The 13,182-nt window shown below is 47.6% G+C and overlaps 2 protein-coding genes across 9 annotated transcripts in view; both read right to left on the reverse strand.

Annotated features, from left to right (window-relative positions):
- The window catches only part of pikfyve (phosphoinositide kinase, FYVE finger containing), a 37,356-nt gene extending 34,611 nt beyond the window's left edge, over nucleotides 1-2,745 (reverse strand). For all 4 annotated transcript variants that reach the window (XR_015926338.1, XM_088605880.1, XM_088605881.1 and 1 more), the window contains exon 1: nucleotides 2,368-2,745. The gene's annotated coding sequence lies outside the window, so the exon portion shown is untranslated. The remainder of the gene's footprint in view (nucleotides 1-2,367) is intronic.
- Nucleotides 2,746-4,174: 1,429 nt separating this feature from the next.
- On the reverse strand, nucleotides 4,175-8,989 carry LOC148649339 (lectin-like). 5 transcript variants are annotated; one of them, XM_088605921.1, is made up of 7 exons: nucleotides 8,893-8,989; nucleotides 8,654-8,713; nucleotides 7,934-8,002; nucleotides 6,542-6,699; nucleotides 5,923-6,060; nucleotides 5,567-5,672; nucleotides 4,175-4,837 (listed from the first exon to the last, which is right to left on the reverse strand). In XM_088605921.1, exons 3-7 carry the CDS (start codon nucleotides 7,989-7,991, stop codon nucleotides 4,770-4,772), a joined length of 528 nt encoding a protein of 175 aa, XP_088462047.1. In that variant the 5' UTR covers nucleotides 7,992-8,002; nucleotides 8,654-8,713; nucleotides 8,893-8,989; the 3' UTR covers nucleotides 4,175-4,769. The 5 variants fall into 5 exon arrangements, with proteins under 5 accessions (XP_088462047.1, XP_088462050.1, XP_088462046.1 ...); XM_088605924.1 differs by having other exon boundaries at nucleotides 7,934-8,005; nucleotides 8,893-8,983; XM_088605920.1 differs by having other exon boundaries at nucleotides 8,829-8,922.
- Nucleotides 8,990-13,182: the final 4,193 nt, after the last annotated feature.

The raw sequence follows: 13,182 nt of genomic DNA on the forward strand, positions 1-13,182 counted from the left end.
CTTTTAAGGGAACTGAGAGGAAATTAAGGAAGTGGTCCTCCAGCGTGGTACTGAAGCCGCTGTACCGCGAGTCAGTAATGAGGAACGCCCATAACCTCAACGTTAATAGGCATCCAAGTTGTGCCTTTAACACAGTTGTGCCAAGAGCAGGAGATGACTCTTTACACAAAGGGGAGTGGGGGCATGGAACGGGGGACCCATTCATGTTGTTGTAGCCACCGTCCTTGCTGAAAGACGCCAAGCTGCTCCTCAGCTCAGTTAACTGCTAATTACAAAACAGGCAGGAAGGGCTGGGTCTCCACCTGTGTGCCTGTGTGTCTCATGGGTTAAGTGAAAAGACAAGTTCCTAATGCAAGAAATCGTATATGGCTAATAAAGTGATCTTATCTTCTCCCACAGCAATCCAAGAACCACACAGTCCAGACACCTGAGTCCTTAAGGCTTGACTTTCTGCAGCTGATAACAGGATCACTAATGAGGATAAAGGGCGCCGAGTATTCATTTTTCCGTGCAGTTTAGGATCCTGTACAAATCCAGACTGGGGTCAGGGCCCCTTCACTGCTCAACACTCCTGCCCCAGACTGGGGTCAGGGCCCCTTCACTGCTCAACACTCCTGCCCCAGACTGGCCCCTTCACTGCTCAACACTCCTGCCCCAGACTGGGGTCAGGGCCCCTTCACTGCTCAACACTCCTGCCCCAGACTGGGGTCAGGGCCCCTTCACTGCTCAACACTCCTGCCCCAGACTGGGGCTGTGAACAGGCCCGACAGGCCTCCCTTCTGCTTGCACACACAAGAACCGAGCTCCCAGTGGTGTGAATGGCAGGCTGGAGAGGTTGTTGTGTACGTGTATGCTGCGTGTTGGAGAACAGGAAGAAATGATGACTGAAGAGCTGCCCCTCTGGCCTGCAGACACGGGGCAGCTCACCCCCGGAGCCAGAACACCGCGGGCAGGGAGCGTCACTGTACGGAAAGCTCATCAGGGACGCGAGCTTATTCCAGTGCAATTCATACGGCGTCCTGAGCAATCATTAACTCCGGGGGATCAAAACTTTGCCCTCTTCCGCTGGGAAATGAATTTCATATTCCCCGCACTCCTGTCCTGGTGCACACTGTCCTACATCGGCTGTTCTGCAAACAGCAGGGTGCGAGACCCCCACACAGTAAGACCTGTGCCAACAGGGGACTCACAAGTCCTGCTCTTCTCATTCATCACAGGTCTACACACTGCACCTTCGGCTGGAGTCTTCAGCTACAGCGGGGCCCCCCCGACCCTGAACCCGGAGACCCCCCTGCCCCCCCGAACGTGCCGGCGTCCACCCGACCCTGTGCTTGACGGGACCCTCAAGAGGTTCAGGATCAACGCAGGGCTTCCCCGATTACAGCATGGGATCCCCAAATCCCAGTCTTGAAGGCCCCATTTCGCGGCAGGTTTTACGCCTGGGCAAAAGCCTTTTAACTGAAGGGCTGAAGACCAAGAAGTTGCTGATGGGATGCCCTAATTAAAGGGCAACCAGCAGCACGCTCAGACACCGGAAACGGCGAAAGGGTTCGAATCGTTAATCCGGTTGCTAGGCCAGTTCGGGGTTTCTGTTACGCAAGAGAACCGAGCGGGTATGGAAAACAGGCATCAGCATCAGGACTGCCCTGGGCCTGGGCAGGGAACTCCCGGGCTGAAAGCAGCCGTTCTCCTAAGCGCAGCGGGACAGGTGGGGCTGCCCCGCCGGGGGCCGGGTGACCCGCGCAGTTGCAGGACAGCGCCGGGCTTGGCGTTTTGCCCCCCGTTCGGTGTTCAATTCCATTTCCATGTTAAATCTGAGAGGCGGCTCTTTGCTTCTCGCCCCTGTAGGATCAACTCCACATCAGCCGCGTTTTGTGCAGTCGCTGGCTCACATAGAAGAACAGGTTTGTTAAAGCCGGTTTCCTTGAAATAGCCGGAGTTACCCGAAAGCTTCTCCCCCTCCATACAGCAAACTATTGCGTCGCAACGTTATAATATAATAAAGGGGCTTCCAACGGGTTACGGTACAGTCCATTAAATCAATCGTCTACCCATGCAGTGTTACTGCAGTCAGTATTTGTGTCCTGCATTAGGACTGCTGAATTTAGAAACTAAATCAAACTTGCATGTGAGAAATCTCTCATCTCCTTAAAATACCGCACAAACATCTCGGTTCCACGTCGCGGAACACCAGATAAAATGAAAGTATCGGATGAACTTGGGCATGACCAACCGTGCAAGTCTAACACACTATATACCGGGAATACGGTTTTAAAGCACCTATGAGACCCTTGTCCGGAGCACTTTCTGTTCAAAAGGAAAAGAACCCGCAAGGTTTCCTGTCAGAAAAGTAAAAATCAAACTCACCTCTGAAGGTTGTATCCGCTATAGCATTACTGTTTCAGTACAGAGAAGACGGCTCGCCCGTGTTTTTCTTCTATAAATCAACCCCTTCCTGTTTCTCGGAGCTCAGCTATGTGTCGTCATCATCGCCCTCCCTCGAATGCGCAGACTCGACCAATCTACCGCAGGCACAACCAAACTGCACAGCGGGATTCACCGTAGCTCTGCCCTAAACTCTGGACGTATCGCAATCAATCAACCGTATTACTTAGAGGGGAAAAAAAGGCATCATTCCCCTTGAAGAAGTGAGAAGGCGCGATTAAGCTGTTGTTTAAACAACTGTACTTGTAGCTACACTGCGGAAGGGTTTTGAAACGCTGGACCGATACCTATAAAAGATGGCGTCTTGAATCGCGCATCCAAATAACGTAGCATCGCATCAGATCCCTGTATAACATACTACAACTTAGATTGGCAGTCCTAGACAAACTACTGTTCTGAACCGGATACAAATCATTTTGGAAGGTACTAAATTGTTCTGACAGTAGTGACAGATAAGACGTGGTATCGCTGTATTATTTATTGAAACACAGAGCCCCCTCTAATTAGCTTCAGTGTTTGGCGTTTCAGGGAACATACAAAAACCAGGACTGTCCACAACAAAACACAATGTCATTGCAATTAAATTTGACAGATAGACAGGTGCATTTCACCTTCATTCGAGGCATTGTGAATTCTTGAAAATATGTAGCCTGATCAATTCACTTTTAATTTATTTTTAAAATTCATTTTAGTCTCAAAATGCTTTTATTTACATTTAATATCCTTAAACGTGTAATAATTTGGCATTTGTTAACCCTTGCTGTTCATTGAATAGAATCTAAACCTGGTGGTGTTTTTGGTGTTCAGGGACATATTTCCATTCGTTGAACTCCAGCCTCTTCCTGTCACAGATATGTCAGAGCTACTGTGGACAGCTGAGCTCTGGACCCATGTCCTTGTCTTGGAGTGGACGAACTATGTGGCACTGCCAAACAGATTGACACGAGGGCTGGCCAGGACCGGCCTTCATGACCCCCCTTGCAGTCTGAACTTGAATTATACCCCCAGATTAACACTTGGTATAATAATAATAGTAATAATACTATTAATAATAATAATTCATATACACTACAATAATATAGTGCTTTTCTAGACACTCCACTCAAAGCTCTTTACAGGTAATGGGAACTCCCCTCCGCCCCCACCAGTGTGCAGCCCCACCTGGATGATGCACCAGTACTCTCCTCACACACCAGCTATCGGTGGGGAGGAGAGCAGAGTGATGGAGCCAGTTCAGAAATGGGGATTATTAGGAGGCCATGACTGGTAAAGGCCAGGGGGGAATGTGGGCAGGATGCTGGGGTTACACCCCTACTCTTTTTGAGGAATGTCCTGGGATTTTTCATGACCACAGAGACTCAGGACATCAGTTATACGTGTCATCTAAAGGACAGAGCCTTTTTACAGTATAGTGTCCCCATCACTATACTGGGGCATTAGGACCCACACAGACCTTGGGGTGAGCGCCCCCTGCTGACCCCACGTGCTGCAGAGTGAGAAAACCGCATCGATCGTACCACCTGCTGGTAGCCAACTAAAGCAGCAGTCGATTGACAAAGAGACGGTTACCTTTTCCACATTTTTTAAAGCTGTATTATAGAATTGTGTTCCAGGGTATCTGAAGTGCTCTATGTGTACATGAAGATACCAGCTGCTCAGATGTAGAACGATTTAAGCCACAGCAAAAAAGGAGAAGTCAGAAAATATAAAGATGGACACTGAGGTGATATTTCCATGCTCATCAAATGCAGTTTATTGCTTATTTCATATTGCAGAAGCAAAGAACACCAAGTGGACACAGTAGCACAGACTCACCAGGACACAAAGACTCAAAAGAGAAGGGTGGATTACTGTAATGAAATGTTCCTTCATTACATTCTAGATTGCAGCGTGACCTTAGTTTAATCATGTACCGAAATGACCTTGTCGACAAGGAAGTTTGCTTTTTTATGCTTTTTTAGTTGTTATTCAAAAATGTGAATCAAGGCTACTGCAGTTAAAAGTTCTAACCTGAGCTAAAAGGGACTTTTAAACTGGCATTTGCTTATCTTTTAAATGTATCACAAATTGTACTTGTAACTGTTATCAAGGAAGCTGCTGCTGAAAAATCTGAAATTTCTTATGAATCCCTCTCCAAGACTGTGGCCTTTGTCCAATATTAATTCTTCAGAAATGGGGAAGACAAACTCCCCCCACCCCCATTCGTGAACCTGGAGAAGGCAAGGCTGCTCTGGTCGGTGGTCGGTGGTCGGTGGTCAGTGGTCAGTGCCCGAGGTCAGCGATGACTGTAGCACAGCGCAGAGGCAGAGCGGAGAGGTTTTCCTTTAGAAACTGTGCTTGCACACAAAGGGCTTCCTCAGGTAACAGCTGTGGTCACTCCAGGTGCCTCGGACTGGAACAGAGACAGGAAAAGGCCCCCAGTCCCAGGATGAGCCACGAGAGGTTCCCCTGCCTACCCGCACAGCGCTGTAGCGGCTCATTAAGTCTGACGAGGGAGGAGGCAGAACCTCCAGCCACATTTCAAATCACGGCCTATTGAGAGTGGCTGTGGATCACTAAGAATGACATTACATTTTATCGACTTTCTGAAGTTCAGACAGTAAAAGCAAGAGAACAAACAAAATGCTCAAACTAACATTCACCCCTGAAGAAAAGGCTTTTCACTGAATCTGAGAGACTTTTCTTCCTGCTATCCTGTGTAATTGAGGTACTGTTGCAGGTGCTATTGGTTAATTCTCCTTCCTTTGTGCTGTGATGCTCTAGAGCTCTTAACCACAGGTGTCCTCCTCATCCAGCACACAGAAATGCATTTACTGCAGCCAGCAGTGCACAGCCAGCAGGTCCTGGGTCACTGGGAGCTTGACCTCGTGATCCATGTCAGTTTTTACACATAACCTAGATTCCAGTAGATTCCAGTTTATAAGTGCAGAATATTTCAGATTTCTCCCTATATTATTCTCAGCTCACATTGTCACACATTCAGAAGGAGAGTAGCTGTAAACTGTTGCACGTTATTTTTCCTCAATGAAAGTTTTACAAGCTGTCAGGTGATACAAACTGAGATGCTTCACCTTGCACATGCTGGTTATCAAGGAAGGCAGAACTATGGTGGCACACTTACTGTTCCAGTTCAGCTCCACACAGGCCTGTGTGAATCTTACAGGAAACCCAGCAATCCAGGGAGAGTAGTCCCATTTTGTGCCATCAGTCCATGTGAAACGACCACTCTGAAAGAACACCATGGGAGTTAGGGCACAAGGCTCATACACAGACAATGACGTACGGTTACTCTGTCACACTAGCTGTTCAGCAAAAGCAACACAAATTCATAGAACCCCCCTGGGTTAGAGGGTAGTGTACATAACCTGGTCTAAGTGCTCCTTACTTCTGCAGGGGAGCTCCAGCTCTCAGCTGTAACAACAGCACTGCAACCGGATGGGAGGAAGATACCACAGTGTTGCTTGGCGTAGTTCTTACCCGGAACAGCTCGAACCCCCCGATCCAGACACGGGCCGCGTGGTTGCAGTGAGTGGTCAGGCATGTGACGAGCCGGTTGATCCGATAACTGTGAATGGAGGTCAGGTGTCCGCCCCTGTATTTCCGCCGGCAGAACATCTGTGTGCAGAGAAAGCATGCTGCCTGATGAGCCCCTGAGCACCGCTCGAGTCTGGGTTCAGACATTGTCATCAGCATTCATGAGATGATTTCCCCTAATGATTCATGAGCTTCAAAAACTGTTTAAGTTAATTGAAGAAGATGAAGACAGGAGACCTCCAAAGTGGCGGCACAGGGGGTAAAACAATCTGCCCTGAGCACAGAATGGGCTTTATGATTCACTGTTGCAGGTTCGAGCCTCCATCATGTGACTATGTGATTCCCCTGGTCACATTACAGAACTGTCTCAGGGAGGTTTGGGGTTTTGCTGAGCTACAGATTAACAGCTTGACAAAGTCATAGACACAGGTGAGCATTTGTTACAATGTGGACTGGTTTCAGAAGCAGCAGGTTTCCTTAGTGCCTGTCCAGCAGTGTTCACTGATGACCTGAAGCTGGATGAGATATCATGGGAATATTCAAGGAACAAGGAACCTCATACCTCAGCATCAGTGAAGTTGAGGTGGTGTGTGAAGTAGGTGTAAACAGTGTGTCCCTCAGTAAAGGACTGGCTCTTACACAGCCCGGGGAAGGCAGTGGGGCAGTAGGTGTCCCAGTCTCCAACATCCACCTCAGGGTCTGCCTGCACATCTGGAACATCTGCAGAGCAGAGACACCAAACGACAAGGAGGAGAAGAAGCAAGATGGAAGTGAAATCTGTTTCAGTGGAGGAAATCCCTCCATTTTCTAACTGCTTTATCCAGCAGAGAATTGCAGGAGAGCTGGAGCCTCTCCTGGCAAGCAACGAGCACAAGGCAGGGTACTCTCTGGATGGGACCCCAGTCCATCGCAAAGCACACCCAAGACACACACTCACACCAGGGGCAAGTCTCAGTGCGTTATATTTTGAGATGTATTTGATAAATTACAACTTACTGTCCAGTCTTTGAGAATGAGCAGCCTTTGATGAGGAGCGTTCTGAGCAGAAGAGGTATGGAGTTTGTGTGCGTTATCTCTTTCCAGTCTTTCACTGAGAAGGCTGTGCGGAGACCTGATTCAAGTATTGGGAATCCTCAAGGACACTGAGTTGACTCAGGTCAACTCCTTCAGGATCAACAGCAAGACATGAACCAGCGGTACGTGTGGACATGTGTCTCATCGCTCCACTGTACATCCTAAGCTGTATGTTTTTGTTTCATTTTTACTTTTTAGTGTACTTTTTTTTGTCTTTATCACTATGTGCAGCGTCCTTGGCTTTAGAAAGGCTTTAAAGATGAAAGTTACTATGGTGGTTACTTTTAAAACTGAGAGCAGGAGGCATTTCTGTACTCAAGCTACAAAACTTAATTGGCCAGATAGACGTGCCTCCTCCCGCCTGGAAACACACTCAACACGTGCGACCAAACAAACATACAAAGGCGTAAATACAAAAGGAAGTCATGCGGAAATATTATTAACAAAATAAGTAAAAGACGATAAAAAGACACTTGCGGCGCACTTAGAGGTGAGAGTAAGAGAAGGTGGAGTTGGATATGACGGAGACCGACTACGACTGAGAGGAAAGTGACAACTTTCTTCTTCTGACGTGTTCGCATTATGAGAATAACAGGATATAGTATTGAAATATACTATCCAGAAACGTAATAGTTAAAATGCGTTTTTCTTTTTTGTACCTAAAATACACGAGATTTCTTTAACAGCTGCATTTAGTTTTAACATCAAGACGACCCGAGCTACTCATTTTGTTTTTTCTAAGAGGATCTCTAAGTTTTTTCTAAGTGTATCTTATACTGCATAACGTTATTCGACCTATTTTCACACAGACACATAGCTACGATATACTGTAAGCAGCAGCAGCCGGGGGGCAGAAGTGTAAAAGGTGGACAGTTTATACCTGAGGCAGATACGAGCACCAGGCAGGCGAGAGCACACACTGCAGATAAAGTCTTCATTTCTCCGATCCCTGCTGACAGAGAAAGAGTGACAGCGCTTATCAGACAAGACGATGACGGCAGATACATTTTCTCCTGCCTGTTTAATAAGAACCTGCTGTCAGGACAAAACTCAAAAGTCAAAGATGCGTCTGGACTGAACAACAATAAAGTCCCTGATCTGCGACCATCATGGGCGGTTTATACAGCTTCTTATACAATACAAAGTATCATGCAAAATAATCCTATTTTTTAAGACAAAGGAACCCATTGTATTGGTCGCTGTTTTTACATTTGTTCACATTAATAATAACAAATACGCCCCTGCACATAACAGGGATGCTGGCCGCCCGGGCTTAAGAAGGTTTTCTTTGGCTCAGCCGGCAGGACTCCTGTTGGGCGACAGAGACCCGGGTTCGAGCCCAAGCGGTCGAGGGACAAGCGGGGGCGGGGACACAAGCCCGGGACCCCGAATCCGTTACATTACCCTCGCCCCCCAAGAGACTGGAGAGTGCGCTGCAATACACTTTGTAGTATAGCGATCTTCTCAAAGCGCTCATAGCAAAGCCATTCAAGCCGTAGTTTCAGATACAGTAAATAGTCTCTTGATCATAAACGTGTTCTCAGTCGCTAACGGCGCATCGTGCATTCGGTTCGGTTTGCTTGGCACACGTGCTCCTTACCCGCTCCAACGTCTTCCAGAATGCTTTTTTTCTTCTTCTTCTTTCTTCCAACAGCAGTTCCTTAGAATTAGAAAAAAAAATGTCATTGTGATTAGTTAACATGAAGTAAATTGGATACGACCGTACTTTTGCAATACAAAGACCTGATTCCCCCTCAATGGACTGAATCCCGTACATGCAGCAGCAGTTAAGGTGCTTGTCCACGTGTCCACGCGTCCACGCGAAGGAGCGTCACTCACCCGGCTCTGTCCCGCGCTGATGAGGCTCTCTGGCTGCGCTCCTATTTATGAGGGGAATCCTGAGCGGCGCTTCGCACCTTCCTCGAAGTGTTGCTTGTACTCTCTCACTTCTGGGGCACGGAGGCGTGTCAGCGCTACGGACCAAATCTATATATATATATTACGGTATTAGGGGATAACAGTGCACTCTTTCGCAAAAGGTTTTGCATTTTTACGAGATAACATTGCGCTGTTTCGCAATGATTATTAGGTTATTGGGCAACATCACGCGATTTCACAATAATCATCACATTACTTTGAGTTAATATCACGGATGGTGACCCCTTAATGCAGCCAGTGCTTTCAAAAGGTAGCTTGGTAGCCACTACACCACCTAGCAATTATAGGGATGCTAGGACCACTTTACTTTTCATCCTATGATTTAAAATATCCCATTTTATTACATCCCTTTATCCCAAGCCTCACACATAAATGTCCCTTCGGCACGTCTCTGTAAGCGCCTGCCCAACACACAGAACACCCAACACGACTTATCCCCCAGAGGCACTTGCTCTGAGAACATACCCCAGCTGCCAGATCCCGAATGTCCCAGTGGAAAAGTCCAGCGGAATTGTTCTCCGGGACCAGCTGCGGTCAGTGACCTGGTGTGCCTGCTCCTGCCACACCAAGGGAAGAGACTCGGTGGTCCTGAACAATGTAGTCCTGCGTGTGAAACTTTGAGTGCAGTGCTGGGTATAGAGGGGGGAGGAAGACGATGCTGGGGCCTTCCTCCACTGCTCTCTGCAGAGCCCCTGGTCTCTCCTGGGAGCTGTGGCGCAGACTGTGTGTGTCCCAGTTTCTGCTGGCTCTGTCTGCTGGGGAGTGCTCATCTCTGGGGCTTGTGAAGCCCTTATCTGGCCAGGTGTGGGCAGAGCTACCTGCTCGGGGCTCAGTGATCAGCTGGCTGTATGCAGATGGCCAGGTGTAACAAGGCACTGCGTATTTGCACCCTGTTCTAGAGACCCGTCTCTCAATCCCACGTCTGCTCTGAACTGTGTGGGGATTAACGAGTGTCTGTGCAAGGACCTTTGGTCAATGGGAAAGACAAACGCTTTCTCTTAAAGAGACACTGGGTATCCTATGCATACCTTAAGTCAACACAGTGTCATGGTCGTCAGCCCGCCTCTAGAGGGCGCTCCTACCTTTTTCGGTATTGGTTTTAGTTTAGTAGTTTCACCTGTGTCTCATCCCCTTAGTCTTATTTAAGGCCCCGGGCTCTAGTACAGGCAGTGGGGGCGGGGCTCATTAATTACCACACAGAAAGGGGGCGCCATTGAGTGGTGGTGCTGAGCCAGCGTGGAGCAGACCTAAGGCAGGGGGGAAACAAAGCGGAGACAGGGCTCCACGACGACACCTGGCCATCTGCAGACAGTCAGTTCATTAATGAGCGCCAGGCCGTCAGCTCTGCCTACACCCAGGGCATCACAAGGCCACTCGCACCCCCAGAACGAGTGCTGAGCCCTGGCCAGGCAGGGCCCTTATGAACCCCAGCCAGGGGGACTCACACAGCAGACATGGCAGAGGAGAATTCTTTGGGATGTCTTGGGTAACTGGAGTCCGTGAGGGTTCATGTGTTTCTGTGGGCGTGTGTTCCCCTTGGGGATGCTTCTTCTGTGTTTCAATGATGAGATAGAGATTAGTAATCTTGATTGCAGCTGTGAGCGGAATAAATACTCCAATTCCAGCATGCAGGATGACTGTCTCGTTTGGACTGTGGGTGCACTGGTGGCACTGGTATGTCTATACTACAGTATAGTATACTACAGTATACTACAGTTTAATTGTAATCTTCTAATTGCTGCACAAGACACACGTTCAGCAGTTTCTTGAATTTGGAATAGTAGAGATCTTGAGGGAAAAAAAGGAAAAAATGACAGGGTAACATGGATACAGGAATGTGTTTATTGTGACTCATCCGTAAAGAGGACCTGATGCCACTGTTGACGAGTCCATTGCAGGCTCTGTCTAGGAGGTGTGAGCAGAAGGCCTCTGACAGGTCGCCTTGCTCTGTGGCCAGCAGCATGGAGCCTCTCTGTCCTCTCACTGATTGTGTCTGATGGCAGTTTCAGCAGCAGTATGGGTGGCAGATCTGAAACGATCTCTCAGATGGTCTAGTCTGATGTGTCGGTCCTGCTCTGGTGTGGTCTTTTTCTTGCAGTGACCTAAGCTTTGAATTAAGGCCTTTTTAAAGGGGACCTGATCAGGCATTGTTCCACCTGGACCTCGTTGGGTAAAAGTGCACCTAACGAACTTTCGTGTGATTGGCAAGTTGCAGTACCTCACTGCACAAGCTGTATTGCTGGTCAGAGGGCTTAAAACAAATTGACAACGTTTTGCAAAAATACATAAACTATAACTCTAGTATTCTCATTCCTGAAAATGTTGCGTTTCTTTTTTCCCATCAGTACAATATAAGACACAATATAATGTACAATATAACATATTATATTGTATATATTTTACGTACAATATAATAATATTGTTTATTAATTAAAAAATATTAGATATTTATTTGTTTTACTGTCTAAGAAATATTTAGGAAAAATGAAGAGACACCTCAATATCCAGCAGCCGAAGACGGGTGGCTCTCAGGTGGCTCTCTGATGTTCTCCCGCAGTGTGCTGGTTCCTGCTGACAGTCTTGTACTCCCGCTGTTCAGAACTGACGAGCAGCGTCTTTCAGGGAGACATTCCTCAGGGAGCACACTGGGGTCACAGTGCAGGAGGAGAGAGGAGGAGGAGGAGAGGAAGGGAGAAAAGGAGTCTGGGGATGATATAACTCCAGAGCTGGGGTGTCTGAAGGGGAGACAGTGGGGGTGCAGGGGTGTAGTACTGAGAGCAGAGGGCAGGGAGGGAGAGTGAGAGAGGAAGAGTGGGACGGGGAATGTGAGAGGAGATCCACTGGGACAAGGGGAAGGGCTGGTGAAGCTGTCATTTCAAACTCTAGGGTCCCGAGTCTGGTGCCTGGCTCTGTCTTTGCGGATGTGCTCCACACTAGCAGATATAGACAGGGTATTTTCTCTGATGTAAATTTTTCGCAAGCAAATTCTTTTTAAGAAATAAGACACTGAAAAATGTACTGATAAAGAGAAAAATACGGAGACTAACAATAATCCCATGTTTAGGATTTTATTCTGCAACACTGGGACCTCTTTCGAACAATTAAAAAAAAAACCTTTTCTTTGGTCTCTGTGTTTGACCGACAGTATTCATTATACCAGAGGCTCACTTTACAGGGATGTCAAAATATTCTTGTTTTGTTTTTGTATTCTGGTACGCTATTTTACAGAGTCTAATGGAAAAACACAGACATGCGTCACCTCCAGTGGTGAAGTATAACCCCTATCACTAGTGACAAGATAAGGGGAGGTGTGGCTGGTACATTTAAGAAAATGTAACAAATTGAAGACAAGAGCCATTGAAAAGCTTCAATGTCTTCTAGCAAGCTTGGGTTCATTCAAAAATGCTCCAAAATGCTTTGCTCTTAGTAATATGAAATTACGTTTTTAAAAATTCCTGCAACACAAGACTGAGTGGTGATTTTTAGGAACTTTAGAGTTTCTAGTATCAAAATCTTGTATCTTGTACATTTCTTTTTTTTTCTGTTTTAAACCCAAGACAGACTGAGGGAACCCCACAGTTCTGTGAGCCCAGAAAGGCAGGGGGAACCCTGCAATCCAGTGAGCATTGATGGGCTGGGGGAACCCCACATTCCATTAAGCGCGGATAGTCTGGGGGAACCTAATGATCCTGTGAGCACTGACGGGCTCGAATGAGTTGCAATCAGGTCCCAGTTCAGTCCCAGAACCCGAGGGGAGGTCGAGACTGGGGAAAAGGCAGTGAGGGTTACCTGCTCAGGTGGGCCAGGTCACCTGGGGGTTAAGGGGAGCCAGGCACTGGGAGCAGGGTTTGGGAGTAAGGCACTGGGGGCTCAGTTTACACCACAAAGACCCACGAGCCCCCATTCAAGTCCTGGAGCCCTGGCCAGAAAAGAGCTATAAAGCCCCAGCCAGTGGAGGTACAGGTTCACACTGTGCATATATATATATAAGGACTCTAGAGCTTCACAGCACTAGCACAGCACTCTGTTTATGGTTAGCACAATGGTTAACATTTCTGCTGTGTAATGTGGCCCTGGTTTCAATTCATAGGGTACTATCTGAATGGTGTTTGTGTGGATTTCCTCCATGTCCTGGTAGGTTAACTGGCTTCTGGGAAAATTGGCCCTTGGTTTGTGTGTTTGCGTCTGTGT

This window comes from Lepisosteus platostomus, chromosome 14, assembly GCF_059453375.1.
Source record: "Lepisosteus platostomus isolate fLepPlt1 chromosome 14, fLepPlt1.hap1, whole genome shotgun sequence".
Classification (NCBI taxonomy): domain Eukaryota; kingdom Metazoa; phylum Chordata; class Actinopteri; order Semionotiformes; family Lepisosteidae; genus Lepisosteus; species Lepisosteus platostomus.